The following is a 14,360-nucleotide window of genomic DNA, read 5'->3' on the forward strand; positions in this document are numbered from 1 at the left end:
CAAGAAGGTAAGCTGTAACTCTGAAGATTAAGCGTGAAACGAGATTCGATGCTGTGTTTATAGCAAAGCAAATAAGCTTCACTAGGAAAATTATCATTTCTTTTTGTCTAGCTGTTGAATTCCTGAGAGAAAGTTACGAAAAGATGAAGTCTTGATAAGGAAGGCAAAGATAAAACCTCTAAATAATAGAATTTGTCAAATACTGTTGGTTTCAAGATTAGTTTATATAGTTGGAACCGTTGAATTTCTTTTAGATGATCTGTTTTACGTGTAGTATGGTTCAGGGTAGTTGCTGTCCTTACTCATCACATCTTCCAAGAAACTCAAGAAAACCAACATCAGGCCTTTTCTATTGGATGCTTCTAACTAATACTTAGTTAAAAATGTGATTAGATATTGACTATTAGAGTTTAGTATTACTAAATTGGGGAAGACTTCAGCTCTTGAATTAAGAACAGAATTAACAAGTAGTTTTAATTATAAACTAAGACTTGGAGTCTACTATTAAATGACTAATTTCTCACTCTGGACCCTAAATTCCAGGTGATTTTATTAATCAATTATTGGTTAATTACTTCAGACATGCCCCACTTTTTTCATTCTTCATTTTCCTTTTTGGAACTGAAGAAAATAATTAATCATACTTCTCACTGTGCATAGACCTCTTTATAAAGCTTTGAAGGTTTTGCATTACAAATATCAGATGTGTTCATTAACTATATCCCTGGGCACGTTTGGAGTGCTATGTCATGCCCACGATGCAATCAAATCAGTGAATCTTTACCCCTAAGCAAAAGGAAATGAAGCAAGAACTTGCACTCCACAGAATCAGTGCAAATTCAGCTGCTGCTATTCAGTTGCTTCTAAGGAGAAGCTACAAAGGCACAAGTAACCGATGTCTAAAATATACTGACACTTGATACAAGAAATCAGCACTGTCAGTATGACATGAAAACTTTGCAATTTACAGAATATATGGATCATGAAACCTCAGACTATAAATCGTCAGTTGAGATTAAAATCAACATTGCATAGCAGAAACAGAAGTAGACAAAAAACAGTTCCTAGGCTGTACATTATTTATTCTATGCATGTACACTATACAACAAACTGCTGAGTTTTGGCAAATAAGAGTATAGAAAGAAATCAAACTCTTATGTACAGACGCGGGGAACCTGATTGCCAATCCTTTCTTTCTTAACTTCTCTCCCCTGTTAATTCTCACTGAGCTTAAAAATAGAGTTCACGTACTCTTCTGTGTCCCAAAGGAAAGAACCAAAAGCCACCGCCTCTAAAACTAATCTTTTGAGGCTTGAAAAAGATGTCAGGATTACCTCATCATTCTCAAGTGAACCAGTATTGTCATTCCCAAAAAGTGCACTACTATGCTTCTCAATCAAATTCACAGCCTCTTTAGATTTCAGTTTTGCACATCTCTGCAATGTCTCCGCATCAAAACCCATTACATAGCACCTCAGTTTTCCACGTTGCCAGTCCTGCTTAATTGACCCCTGACCTGCTGAACCAGATTGCATATTGCTTATCCGACGAAATACGATATTTGTTAATCCATGAGATATTGACTCTGGATACTGACGCACAGTCCTACAACTGAGATGAACATTGTGGTGGGACACAGCTATACACTGTTCCAGATAATGCCTCAAGGAGGCAGACTTCAAGAAATAACCATATAACACCGAGGCTGCATACACTCGGCCAAGCTGGAGTCTCTGAATCTCAGTTGTCGCCCAACTGTCTGTGACACTAGAATTTGCTCTTAAGCCAATTACTGTGCAGACATGTTCCTTTATCATCTCTAAAACCTCAAAGCTATGGATGGATTCCAGCTCCCAGTCCTTTGAAGGCCCTATCTCCAGTCTGCCATTATAAATGCATCTAGAGAGCTTTGGAACCAAAGGGACTCTAATCTCAGAGAATTTGGAAAATATTAACATGTACATAACATCTTCAACGGCAATTTGGCACTCATGCTCTTTCAGTTGAGCAATTCTCCTGGCATTTAATTGTAACATTAAAATAGTTAAGAAATAAGGACTCATGATAATAAATCCATATGCAGTTTATCCTACCCATAAGCCTATAGTGGTCGTCTGTCCAATTTTTAAGGTAGAAAAGGTGCGACACATGAACCACCACCCTATACATTAGTTGGTAAAGCTATTGCAGTGATGACCTGCTTTCATGGTATATGTTGCTGTTACTGCTGTACGTGTAAACCGTAAGGATTACATTGCAATCAAGACATAGATGTCTTTTTCATTTTATTTTTATAAAAATGTTCCTTGTAATTGATATTAAAAAGTGTTAACAAACTAAAATATCTGTTTGGTGTATCAAAGAAAAATTCATAGTTCATATTCTCAAAATCTTTTAGAATTAAAATGAGCCTTGGCAACCCACTCAATGAGAAAGATAGGTAGAAACAAATCTTCTGTCATAAAAGAAACATAGCTACACAACTCTACTGTTACAAGGAATATCATTGAATTCTAAACTTATAGACATTAACGGACAGAACACATTGAAATCCAGTTCAATAAGGTATGTTATCCACATCATTAGCTAATTCTATCTCTCATGGCCATAACTTTTCCAGGACGTTGCAGGATTCAAGAAAAGGATAAGATAAATTGAACTCATATCATAAATGAAACTGAGGTTCTCAATCTGGCCTGACGACTCCTGAGCAATTAGTTTTGAAGATATGCACATAAATAAAAAGAAGTCCTTCAAGAAAAAGCTCACTCTGTATACTCATCACATGAACTTGACTTCCTTATCAGTCATCACAAGCATCATATAGCTGGCGTTCACATGCATCTGATATGCCTAGTATCACCTAAATCACCAGTTCTCCTGCATATAACAAACTCAAAACCTACATCCTGGTTTCAATGTTTGGATTATTATATAGAACTTATAGAGTGCCCGATCACAAAACTCAACCTTAAGGAGCTTAAAATGGAAGGCTAGAGCTTCAATCAAAGTTGAGCTATAACTTGAACCGTATAGACCTTCATTGCAGCATTTGTGTTAAACACACATAAAAATACAAGTATGTAAAACAAGTCAACATATTAGGTAAAGGTTCCTGAGAACACAAACTAAAGCTCCAATTATTTAAACTGAATTAATTAATTAGTTATTCACCGAAATAAAAGCCCATATGGTTCCAAAATATATGAGCAACCAACTAAAGATCTTATACTTAAAGAACACACAAATTGCTCTTTGAAAAACAAAGTTACATTGCAGCTCTGCTCTTTTGGATCACTAAAGTGAACTCATATGAAGTAACTTTAATATTTTATTGTGTCGTAAAGTGAGATGATATGAGACCCACTATCTGTTGGGTCCCGTTTACTGTACTATAAGACAACATCCTTGATTCAACAAATTTATTACACATGATCTACTAATGACTATCAAATAATCGGACCAATCTAAATATTGTCTAAAACAAAAATAACTGGATAATCACAGCCAACACTAATTCAAAGCCCAAAACTTTTTTTTACAGATATAAGTTAAAAGTTAATAACTTGCCGTAATTCATTCTTCAAAAAAGAACTCGCAGTAATTCCTATGATAATATCTCCGTAACAAGTTAACACATTAGAGATTAAAAAAAATCTTAGCTACTGAACTAACCTATGAAGGGACGCTTCATCAGAGCGAGAGCTAAGAAACATACGAGAAACGGCATCGTCTCGAGCATCAGCTAAAAGCTTTAGCTCATCAGCGACAGCAACATGAAATAATTGTCTCTGATTTTGGAAAACACTACTCAAAAACTTTCCTGCCGCAGAAGACGGCTCAAGCGGAGTATTCAAGCTAAAGCTACTGCTACTGCTAGGTTCACAGTGGCTGGAACCAGCTCTCGCCACCACCGAAAGCGGTGCTCGGAGTACTTTCCTCCGGTGAAGGAAAGTAGTTTGACTAGTTTGTCTCCGACGGGAGAAGTTTAGGGTGAAATTATAAGGTAAAATGGAAGGTAAAGAGATTGATTTTACCGAAGATGGTAAAAAATGAGGACAGGGTATTGTTTGGCTTGAAAGGCTATAGTCCATCAAAATTTTAATTGTTAAAATGAGAAATGAGAAATGTCTAGGGCTTTTGGTTACTGAGATAGACCAGTGATAAAAGGAATTAAATAAAAAAAGGAAACAAGACTTTGTGATAAATGATAAAAGATATGGATAAGGATTCAAAAAAAAGACAAAAGAAAAAAGATATTTAAAAGGATATTTTATTTATTTATGTATTGGTGTGGAGGTGACAAATGCCAAATGGTGGTAGGATGATGTAGAGTGGTTACCATGTGAGCAAAAATTGGGTAGGACGGACAAAGGGTCATTTTGCTCCTCCAACTTCTCCAAAGATCAAATAAGGCAAAACAAAATGACCTTTTGGATAAATAAATCCTTGATCTGGTCGAAATTCGATACTTTTCATTGACGTTCATTAATTACACGCTAGCGAAAAAAGAGCAAGTCAATTTTGTATTGACAATAATAACGAAAGTATTAAAATCAGCAACTAGTAAAACATCCAAAAAAAAAAAATGAAGCAACTCGTATGTATATATATATATTAATTTTTTAGAATTAAAATATTTTTGACACGTTGTGTTTAATTTTTGATTTGTAGAATTTTTATTTTGATATGTGTAATATTTTTGACACACAAAATTTAAGTTTATATGTAATTTTATAATTTTTTCTATTAATTTATTAATTATTAAGTTACATTTTTAATTAAACATTGATTCCAATCCTAAAAAATAAATTATTTATTATATTTTGATATTATATTAACTAATAAATAGTTTTCTAATCAGATAATGATACTAATTATATTTTAAAAAATAGCATATTAATTATATTTTAATATTATATTAATTAATAAATAGTTTTTAATTAAATAATCATATTATTTTTATCCAAAGAAATAATATATTAATTATATTTGAATATTATATTAACTAATAAATTAATTTTTAATTATATAATAATTCAAATTCTAAAAAATAATATCTTAAGTTATATTTTTAATATTATATTTAATAATAGATAAATTTTCTAATTATATAATAAAATTTTAATCATAAAAATTAGTAATATCAATTATAGTATTAAGTGATATAATACTAAAATTAATTAATAAATATTTTTTAAATAATTTTTATATTACTTTACTAATAAAATTTAAAAAATTTTAAAAAATAAGAATATTTAATAATAGTTAGTTTGCTATTATTTTTTAACATATTATAAAGTAATATTAAATATAAAGAAATTAAATTGTATCTATCAATTTAATTTTATAATCGAACTAATAATAACAGTCATGCAACGTACGGGTAAAAGACTAGTTTTATTAATAAATCCAAATCATCTTCATTAATCTCATATTGTATTATTTGAGTAACATAATATTTTTTCACACAATTTAACAAATATTATATATTATATTATTTTTTTATTTTATTATAACTGTTACTTTTTAGTAATTTATTCGGATTCAAAAAGCAATTAATTGAATTAATTATGAAAAGAACTAGTTAAATTATACTAATTTACTTTTATATAAATATTCTAAAATTTATTATACTTATTCTAATATGAGGATAAAAAAAATTAATATTACATTAGATATATAAAAGTGACAGATAATTAGAAAAATTCATTTAAAAAATTATAATTATAACATAATAGAGGGAGTATTAAATTCTTCGCTTTATACACCTACAGCATTTTCAATGCATTATTTATATATGTCAAACTCGTTATTTTAAAAAGTTATAGATTGGAGTATCTCCAATGCACTCTTTATATACGTCAAATTTTTTATTTTAAAAAGTCATTACTACAAAACGACACTCCAATGAACTCTTTATTTTTTAAATATAAAGTAGAGTCTCAATTTAGCTCTCTACATATAGAGAGCCAAACTTTACTCTTTATTCTATATTTAATAAATACACTATAATTTTCTATGCATTTAATTTAATTAATATTTGTAATTCTCATTTTTCTATTGGTAAAATTTAAAAATAAAAAAAATTAAAATTATTAATGCTTGTGAAAAGAAAAATAAAATATATAATAAAATACAAAGAGTCTATTGAACTTAAATAAAATATTTTACTCTTTATATGTGAATATTTCTTAAGATGTTTTTTATTATAAAATAATGCTATTTAAAATAAAGAGTATCATTGGGGATGCTCTTGCAATGACACTCTAATGCACTATTTATTCTTTAAATATAAAATAGATAGTCTATTTGGTTCTCTACATATGAAGAGTCAAACTTCACTCTTTACTTTATATTTAATAAGTACATTACAGGTTGCTATGTGTTTGATTTAATTGATATTTGTTATTCTTATTTTTTTATTGGTAAAAATTTAAAAAAAATTAAAAGAAAAATTAAAACTATTAATACTTATGGAAATAAAAGCAAGATAAAGAGAAAATATATAAAGAGTGGACTTAAATAAAATGTTTTACTCTTTATATTTAAATATTCCTTAAAATGCTCTTTATTAAAGAATTTATAATTTATCTTACTTTCATATTTAAAAGATAATAATTACAATATAGTTAATATACAATAAAATCTCTTAATGAAGTTATAATTTAATGAAAGTTTGAGTACTAAAATTCTTTTTAGAATTTAATACTTAATCTTGTAGATAAAATTATATAAAACTAGAAATAAAATATATTAATATCTTATCATATTATATAAATAAGATTGATGAGATAAAATAATGCTACAGGAAAAAAAATAATATAACATATATACTTTTTAAAATTATATGTGCAAATATTATCATATAGATGAATATTTTCTTAAGACAGAATTTAAAAAATTTATAACTTATTATAATAGAAATTTTTTTTCTATTTATAACTGATCTAAAATGAAATTTATATAGGTTATTCCTATACAGAATATCACTATAGAGATTTTGTTGTATATAGTTAGTTTATATATATGTATATTATATAGTCAGAAATTGGAGTTAAATTATCCAATTTGTACAAGTTAGGGGCTTCTTTTTTATCCAAAAGCTAAATCTTTGCCTTGTCTGACCTTTTGGGACAAATTAGAGGGGCGAAATGACCATTTGTCCCCATTTCCGGATCATGATGGATGAGACAGTTTTTTAATATTATTAATAAGGTAGCCAAATGGAAATTGGGCAAGTGCAATAAGTGGACAAGTTGGAAACTACTGAAAAAAGAGAGGCTATCTAATTTATATTGTTTTAGTCAAAACGCACCATTTTGCATCTTTTTGTGCGATAACAGATCAGTCTAATATGGTCCCTTGCGGTGGCCTTGTCTTCCCTGCATCGTTAGTGATATTTATCTGTTGGTCTAGATATTGGATGATCCAATTATTAAGCTCAAGATTCTGAAAGCCTAAATATTAATATCTATTTTACAAACGTTTATCAAATATACCATATGTGCTTTGATTTTCCTTTTTCCAATTTTTAACAAGTTAAACTATTTGGACTAAAATTATGATATTTAAGTACTCAAATTTGATTAACTAAATACTACACCATTCATTTCATATTTAATTATTTTATTTTTAAATTAAAAAATTTAAATTATCTACCATTTTTATATATTTAATACAATATTAATATTTTCCTTAATATGTTATTCTTTATGTTAAAATAAATACAATACATTTTATAATATTTATAAAATAGTAATTTAATCTAATTTAACTAGTTTTTTATATAATTAAATATATTATATATTTCTTTATAAAAATAGACTATTAAAAATAACAATTAATATAACATAAAAAATGTTTTTTAAATTAATAAATCATCGATAATTAATATCAAATTTCAAATTACTAGCTACTTAAAACAATTACATTCACCTAAAAATCAAAACTCATTCTTTATTTTGACTACCCAAAGCAAAAGTTTAATTCTCTTTCAATTCCAAACAAATTTCAAAACTTAAAAATACTAAAACCCACAAAAACCAGCGAAAACTCTGCTACCATCAACATCCGCCTCGTGGTGGTGGTGGAGCCATCAACGAAGCAAGAACAACCATGAGAAGCCTCAATGATATTGTTAGTCACCTGCTCGTCATTCCCGGCAATCTGACAACAACAAATAAGGTTGCGTCTTAGGTAGGCTTTTTTCTAGCAGCCATGGCAACGCCAAAGACTCAATGTCGCTTATTCTTCGTCAACAGGGATTTCACCAATAATAGCAGTTCATTTTGTTCTTTAATTTGGAAATAAATATTTGGTTTTAGTGTAATCAGAAAAAAAAAAAAGGATAAAAAATTTTCAAAAAGAGGAATATAATTAGAAAAAAAAAATATTTGGTTCGATCAATACAGCTGATAGCTCATAAATTAAATCGGTCAGTATCAGTATGTTAAATAATTATTGATGATATATTGTTAGTTATATAACTATTGAAAGTATAATTTATTTTTAAATATATTTTATTTTATTATACTATTTTTAATGATATAAATTAATAAAAAAGTTTATAATAATAAAAAATAATAATTTTTAATTCAATTATATTTATTATTAAAATATTCTTAAAAATATAAATTTAAATTTAAATTTTACTAATAAAAAATATTTAATTTTAGATATCATAATTATAAATATCACAATTATTTAAATAAATTTTAGAACAATAATTATTTATTATAAATTATAAACATATTAATTATACAAATTTAATATAAAATAAATTTTTATTAATAATATTGTATAAATAAATAAATAAATAAAAATTTAATAAACTATTGGTTAATAAAAAGAAAAACTATAAAACAAAATTAATACAACCAACGGTGGATTGATATTCAATCAACTAGCAACCATTAACTTTAAATTTTTACTAAATATTTTAATGTAACTGAGAAATATCTATTGGTTGCATAAAAATTATGAATTTAAAACTAAAATAACCTTTGAAAGTACTATTTTTTATTTTTGTTAATGGTGAAAAAAAAAGAAAATGAGAGAATAAGAAAGAACAAACAAACACACCATTTTAAATACGAATTTTGTAAAGTCATTTAGAAAAATATATTTTAGCCAGAATTTGACAAGACATTCATTTCATGTCACAATTTAGTTGGATTATTAAGATTGGTCAAAATATTTTAGTTCATTCTTAAACTAAAAAAAGTTAAAAGCATAAGGTAGATTTGATAAAAACTAGAAAATAAACATTTTGTTGGGCAAGGCTAATAAAATAACGTTATGTGTTTATCTTTTCTGAATTTGTTGTGATTATTATTTTGAAATTAATATATAAACTAGTTATACTCATCTTATTATTCAAAACTTTAAACTTATTTGTCAATGTGTTTCTCTATTGGGTATGTAATTAATATATTAAAAAATATTCACACACCATATACAAGTATACATCTAAATTTAATTTTTTATAATTTTGTGGATCTAAATAATATTCTAAGTTTTAACCCAAGTTATGGACACTATATTATAATATTTTAATCATTTATTTAAAACTAAATTATTAATGTAAAATAATAATAGTTTTAATTTCTTTTCATGTATTGGGTTCATAATTCAAATATCGATAAATAAAATAAAAAGAGTTTGTCTAGTAATTAATAATTTAAGATTTTTAATAATATTCAAATGAGCTAGCAAATTATAACAATCGACTCGACTGATACATACTAACTTATTTCATTGATAACTAATCATCATTCTCAAGTTTTCCAAGTTGAAATGGTAGAGATCATAGGCATTAATTATATTTATAGTTGAAGAGTCGACTAACTCAAACCCGTATAAAAAGGTGCAACTCCCAAATCTCCACCTCATATTCCTCTCGAATCTCTAACAATTCATCACCCAATTCTACTATCATTTTCTAATTTTAGAACCCACCATTGCTCTCCAACCAATAACCTACTTCTAGAAAAAGAAAAAAACACAGCGATTTGCGAACAATAAGATAGCCACTAACAAAATCAGTCTATATAAATTACCCCCATGGGTGCATATTCACATATCACTCAAGAACAAGAAGATTACGAAGAATAAGAAGAAAAGAAGAAAATAAAAAATAAAAACAAATAATGATGATGAAGAAGTTCGCAATTTGCTTGGTTTTGGTAACCATCACTCTTGTGCTAAACCATGCTGAAGCCACAGAAGGAACCACAAATCTTCACCCTGGTGTGGTTGATCCATGCCAAGGACCTGATGCTTCTAAGATACCTGGTTGCCAGAAGGGAAACGGTCCCCGCCAGGAAGCTAACGAGTATAACCGTGGCTGCTCAGACGAGAACCAGTGCCGTCAAGAAAATCAAGGTTGAAAAATATCATACCTCTGAAGACCACTGCTGATTTATAAGCCAGAACGTATTGTTTCATCGTCATATTCTTTAATTGTTTTCTATTCCTAAAGCATTGTTTCTATTTCCCCTTGTTTTGTTTCTCAGGGAAAATTATGTTTAATCAGTGAATTGGATGACTAGCATCTTTCACGTCCATATGTAATCAAGAGTTTTGTATATGAAATTTCTGCGTAACGCAAAGCGTTTTAATCATATCTAAAAGCGCATAAATAAGATGATAATAATTCATTTCTGTTTAATTAAAATATATATATATATATATCAAAATACTTTTATAAAATTTGTGTTTTTGTTTTGATTTCTCTAAGCGGCCAAAATTTCTATAGAGCAGTGCTATTCACAAAGGTTTTGCACGGAAGTCATCACAAATAATGCGGGAATGTTTTTCTAATTTAAGTATTTAAAATAGTTTCTCTGTCCTAAAATAATAATTCACTTTCAATGTACTTATGTTAATAAACGAAGTGCATTTTCATCATCAGTTATTCAGCTAACAACTAAAATAAAGTGGATTATTATTTTAGACGGGAACAGAAAAGAATAATAACCATCTTTTTTAGAATGAATTGACAACATAAGTCGCTATTTGTATTTAGCAACCATTTTAAATGGTCGCTAAATGTCTATTCTATTTTGGTATTATTATCAATTTGAATTAATTAATCATACTTGTAATAAATTTAGGTTCATTAAAAATATAGTATATCCAGGATCTCCGTCATTTTAAAATAAGTGTTATTTAATGGTTTTACACAGAGATCAAAAAGTCTATTAAGTACCCTTAATTATAATTGAAAGGAATAACTTAATATGGCAGTTCAAAAAGAAAAGGAAATAACTTAATATGATTAAGTTATTTTTCATTGATTGAATTAAAATTACTATCAATTTTATCTCTTACTGTATTGTATTTGTCTATCTCACCCACGTGATACTCGTAACTTCTTTAATACTTCATTGATGTTTCAAAATGATAATTAATTTTGAATAATTAAGTGAATTTATTCATTATAGGAGAAAATATTAATGGAGTAAGAAAAAGAAAAAATACAATAGAGTGAAAAAAGAACATATATACAAGAATTTCTGATACATAAAAACATCTATATTATTATTATTTTTATATATATATATTTTGTCTTATAGAATTCAAGATTATGTCTATTTTTATAATTTTTCTATTAATTTATTAATAAATAATTTATATTCCTAATTAGACAATAATTATTAATTTAATATTATATTAACTAATAAATTAATTTTTTAATAAAATAATAATTTTTATTTTAAAATAAATTTAAATTATATTTATATATAAAGCTGGATATATATATATATATATATATAAAGGTGCGATCGAAGAAAAAGTAATTGGGGTTTTTTTTTCTAACCCAAGTCCAAGAGAATATCAATTCTGTTGTTGATCGATTGAGGAAAACGAAAACGGAAAACAGAGAATTCGGAATGAAGTTAGGGTTGATGTTGTTGGTAGTGATGGTGGGAAACGTAAACCATGTGGAAGCAAAATCTATTCATCCGGGGGTTCTTGATCCCTGCAAAGCATCTGGATCTCCTTTTACGCCTGTCTGCCATAGAAACCCCGCGTCAAGAGTCTAACTCACATAATCGTAGTTGCTTTAAAATGTTTAGATGCCGTAATTAAATTATATAATATAATATTAATTATCCAAAGTCATATCATACGAAATTTAATTAGTTCAGGTTTCTTTATCGAGTAAAATCATAAATTTTACTCTTTTTCTTGTATTTGTAAATTTAAAAAGATAAAATAGAAATTGTCATGTGTTTGTATCAAAGTTTTTAGTATTTGCATTTTATTTTTCTTAAGAATATTATGTAGATTATATCACTTCTTTTATTTTATAAATCTTTATTCAACTTTGAGGATATACTAAATTTAAGCATTAGTTAGTTATTTATCTATTTATTGTATCGTTGTTTTCTTTATTGTTTTTAATTATAAATAATAATATAAAATAAGCTTATAAAATATTCATAATTTTTTTGATAATTTATAATTTTCTATATCATTTTAAAAATTAATAAAAATTTAAAATATATGTTCTAAGCCGCATTCTTAATAGTTTCAAAAAAAAGGCTTCTTAATAAAACATTTAATAATTAAGATTTTATTTGTGTAATAAATATAAAAATTTATTTTAAGAATATTTCTTAGTAATTCATTATTATATGTAAAATTAATAGTATAATAATTATAAGCTATCTTAAAATTGAAAAATCTTGTACAATTTTAATATTAATATTAATTTATTAATCAATATAATATTTAAAATAAAATTAAGATATTATCTTTAGGATTTTAATTAAAAATAATATATTAATTATATAATAGACACAAAAATTACAAATCTTATATATTCATGCGTCAAATATAAATTTACATACTAAATGTATATATCAAAAGAATAATATCTTAATTTATTAATAGATATATTACTATTAAAATATAATTAACATGTAATTTTTTAAGATTTAAAATTATTATATTATTAAAAATTATTTTAATAATAACTCATACTAAGTATAATTAAATATTATATTTTATATTAAAAATATTTTTTAATTAAAAAATAATTTATTAATTAATAAATTAATTATGTAATAGACAATAAAATTATACATATATGTAATGCTAATGTGTCAAAAATCCACTACATCAAAGAACAAATCAAATTCGCAATGACGGTATTTAGTGGTATCAGATGAGTTATTTAAAATATTTTTTAGGGACCCACCATTTGCTCTCTGACCAGTAACCTACTCCTAGAAAACAAGAGAAACCACAAATCTTTGCGAAATATAAGTTAGCCACGAAAAACATGAGTCTACATAAACTACCCCATGCATGCATATTCACATGATATCACTCAAGAACAACAACCAGAAGAAGAAGAAAGAAGAAAAGAAAACCCAAAAACAGAAAGGAGAAATAATGACGATGAAAAAGTTTGCAATGTTCTTGGTTTTGATAACCATGAGTGTGGTGCTAAACCATGTTGAAGCCCAAAAACTTCACCCTGGTGTACTTGATCCATGCCAAGGACCTGATGCTTCTAAGCTACCTGGTTGACAGAAAAATAATGGTCCCGCCCAAGAAGCTAACGAGTACAACCGTGGTTGCTTGCAGAATAACAGGTGCCGTCAAGAAAATCAAGGTTGAAAAGGAATATATATATATATAATCATACCTCTGAAGTGGAAGCCCGCTACTTATTTATATATTGGTTCATTCTTTTATTCTTCAATTAGTTTTTGTGAAGGCATTGTTTTGTTTCTCTGGGGAAATTATGTTTAGTTAGTGAATTGGGTGCCTGGCGTTCATATGCAATCATAAGGTTTTTGTATGAACTTTCTGCGCAGTACATTGCTAATAAAAGAGCTTTAATTGTTTTGATTTATATAATATGTTTCTTTTGTTATTCCCATTTCTCAACTGGCCCAAAATTTCTATATAGCAAGTTATCACAAGTGATGTGTTTGTGTGTGTGTGACAATTTTTGTCGCACTCACTCTTTTCAATTTAATTATTTTAAATAATTACTCCCCTCTTCAAATGATAAATTCTTTTCTTAATTTTATATTATTAGCTTTTTTTAAGAGAATTTGATATTACTAGTTAAACTTTAATTACCTTTATTTTATTATAAAGGAAAATATTTTAATGGAGTACGGTAAAGAAAAAATATAATAAAAAAATTATAATGATTTTGCGACTTGCATACTTCAATGAAGAATGATGGTATAATGATTAAATTGATACATAATAGGATGGATCAAAAGAGTATTTAGAAATGAAATATCATAAATATCGTTTTCAATTTTTTCATTTTCTTTTCCCTCCATGAATAATTTTTAGTCCTTTTTTTTATTTTTACTCTCGATTAT

At 26.8% G+C, this 14,360-nt stretch overlaps 1 protein-coding gene across 2 annotated transcripts; it reads right to left on the reverse strand.

The window, feature by feature from the left end:
• Positions 1–1,009: 1,009 nt before the first annotated feature.
• LOC8286096 (UV-B-induced protein At3g17800, chloroplastic) lies at positions 1,010–4,169 on the reverse strand. Of its 2 annotated transcripts, none has more exons than XM_002531026.4 (2): positions 3,676–4,169; positions 1,010–2,016 (listed from the first exon to the last, which is right to left on the reverse strand). In XM_002531026.4, the coding sequence occupies exons 1-2, from the start codon at positions 4,092–4,094 to the stop codon at positions 1,215–1,217; spliced, it is 1,221 nt and encodes a 406-aa protein (XP_002531072.2). In that variant the 5' UTR covers positions 4,095–4,169; the 3' UTR covers positions 1,010–1,214. The 2 variants fall into 2 exon arrangements, with proteins under 2 accessions (XP_002531072.2, XP_048232651.1); XM_048376694.1 differs by having other exon boundaries at positions 1,010–2,880; positions 3,676–3,811.
• Positions 4,170–14,360: the final 10,191 nt, after the last annotated feature.

This window comes from Ricinus communis, chromosome 7, assembly GCF_019578655.1.
Source record: "Ricinus communis isolate WT05 ecotype wild-type chromosome 7, ASM1957865v1, whole genome shotgun sequence".
NCBI lineage: Eukaryota > Viridiplantae > Streptophyta > Magnoliopsida > Malpighiales > Euphorbiaceae > Ricinus > Ricinus communis.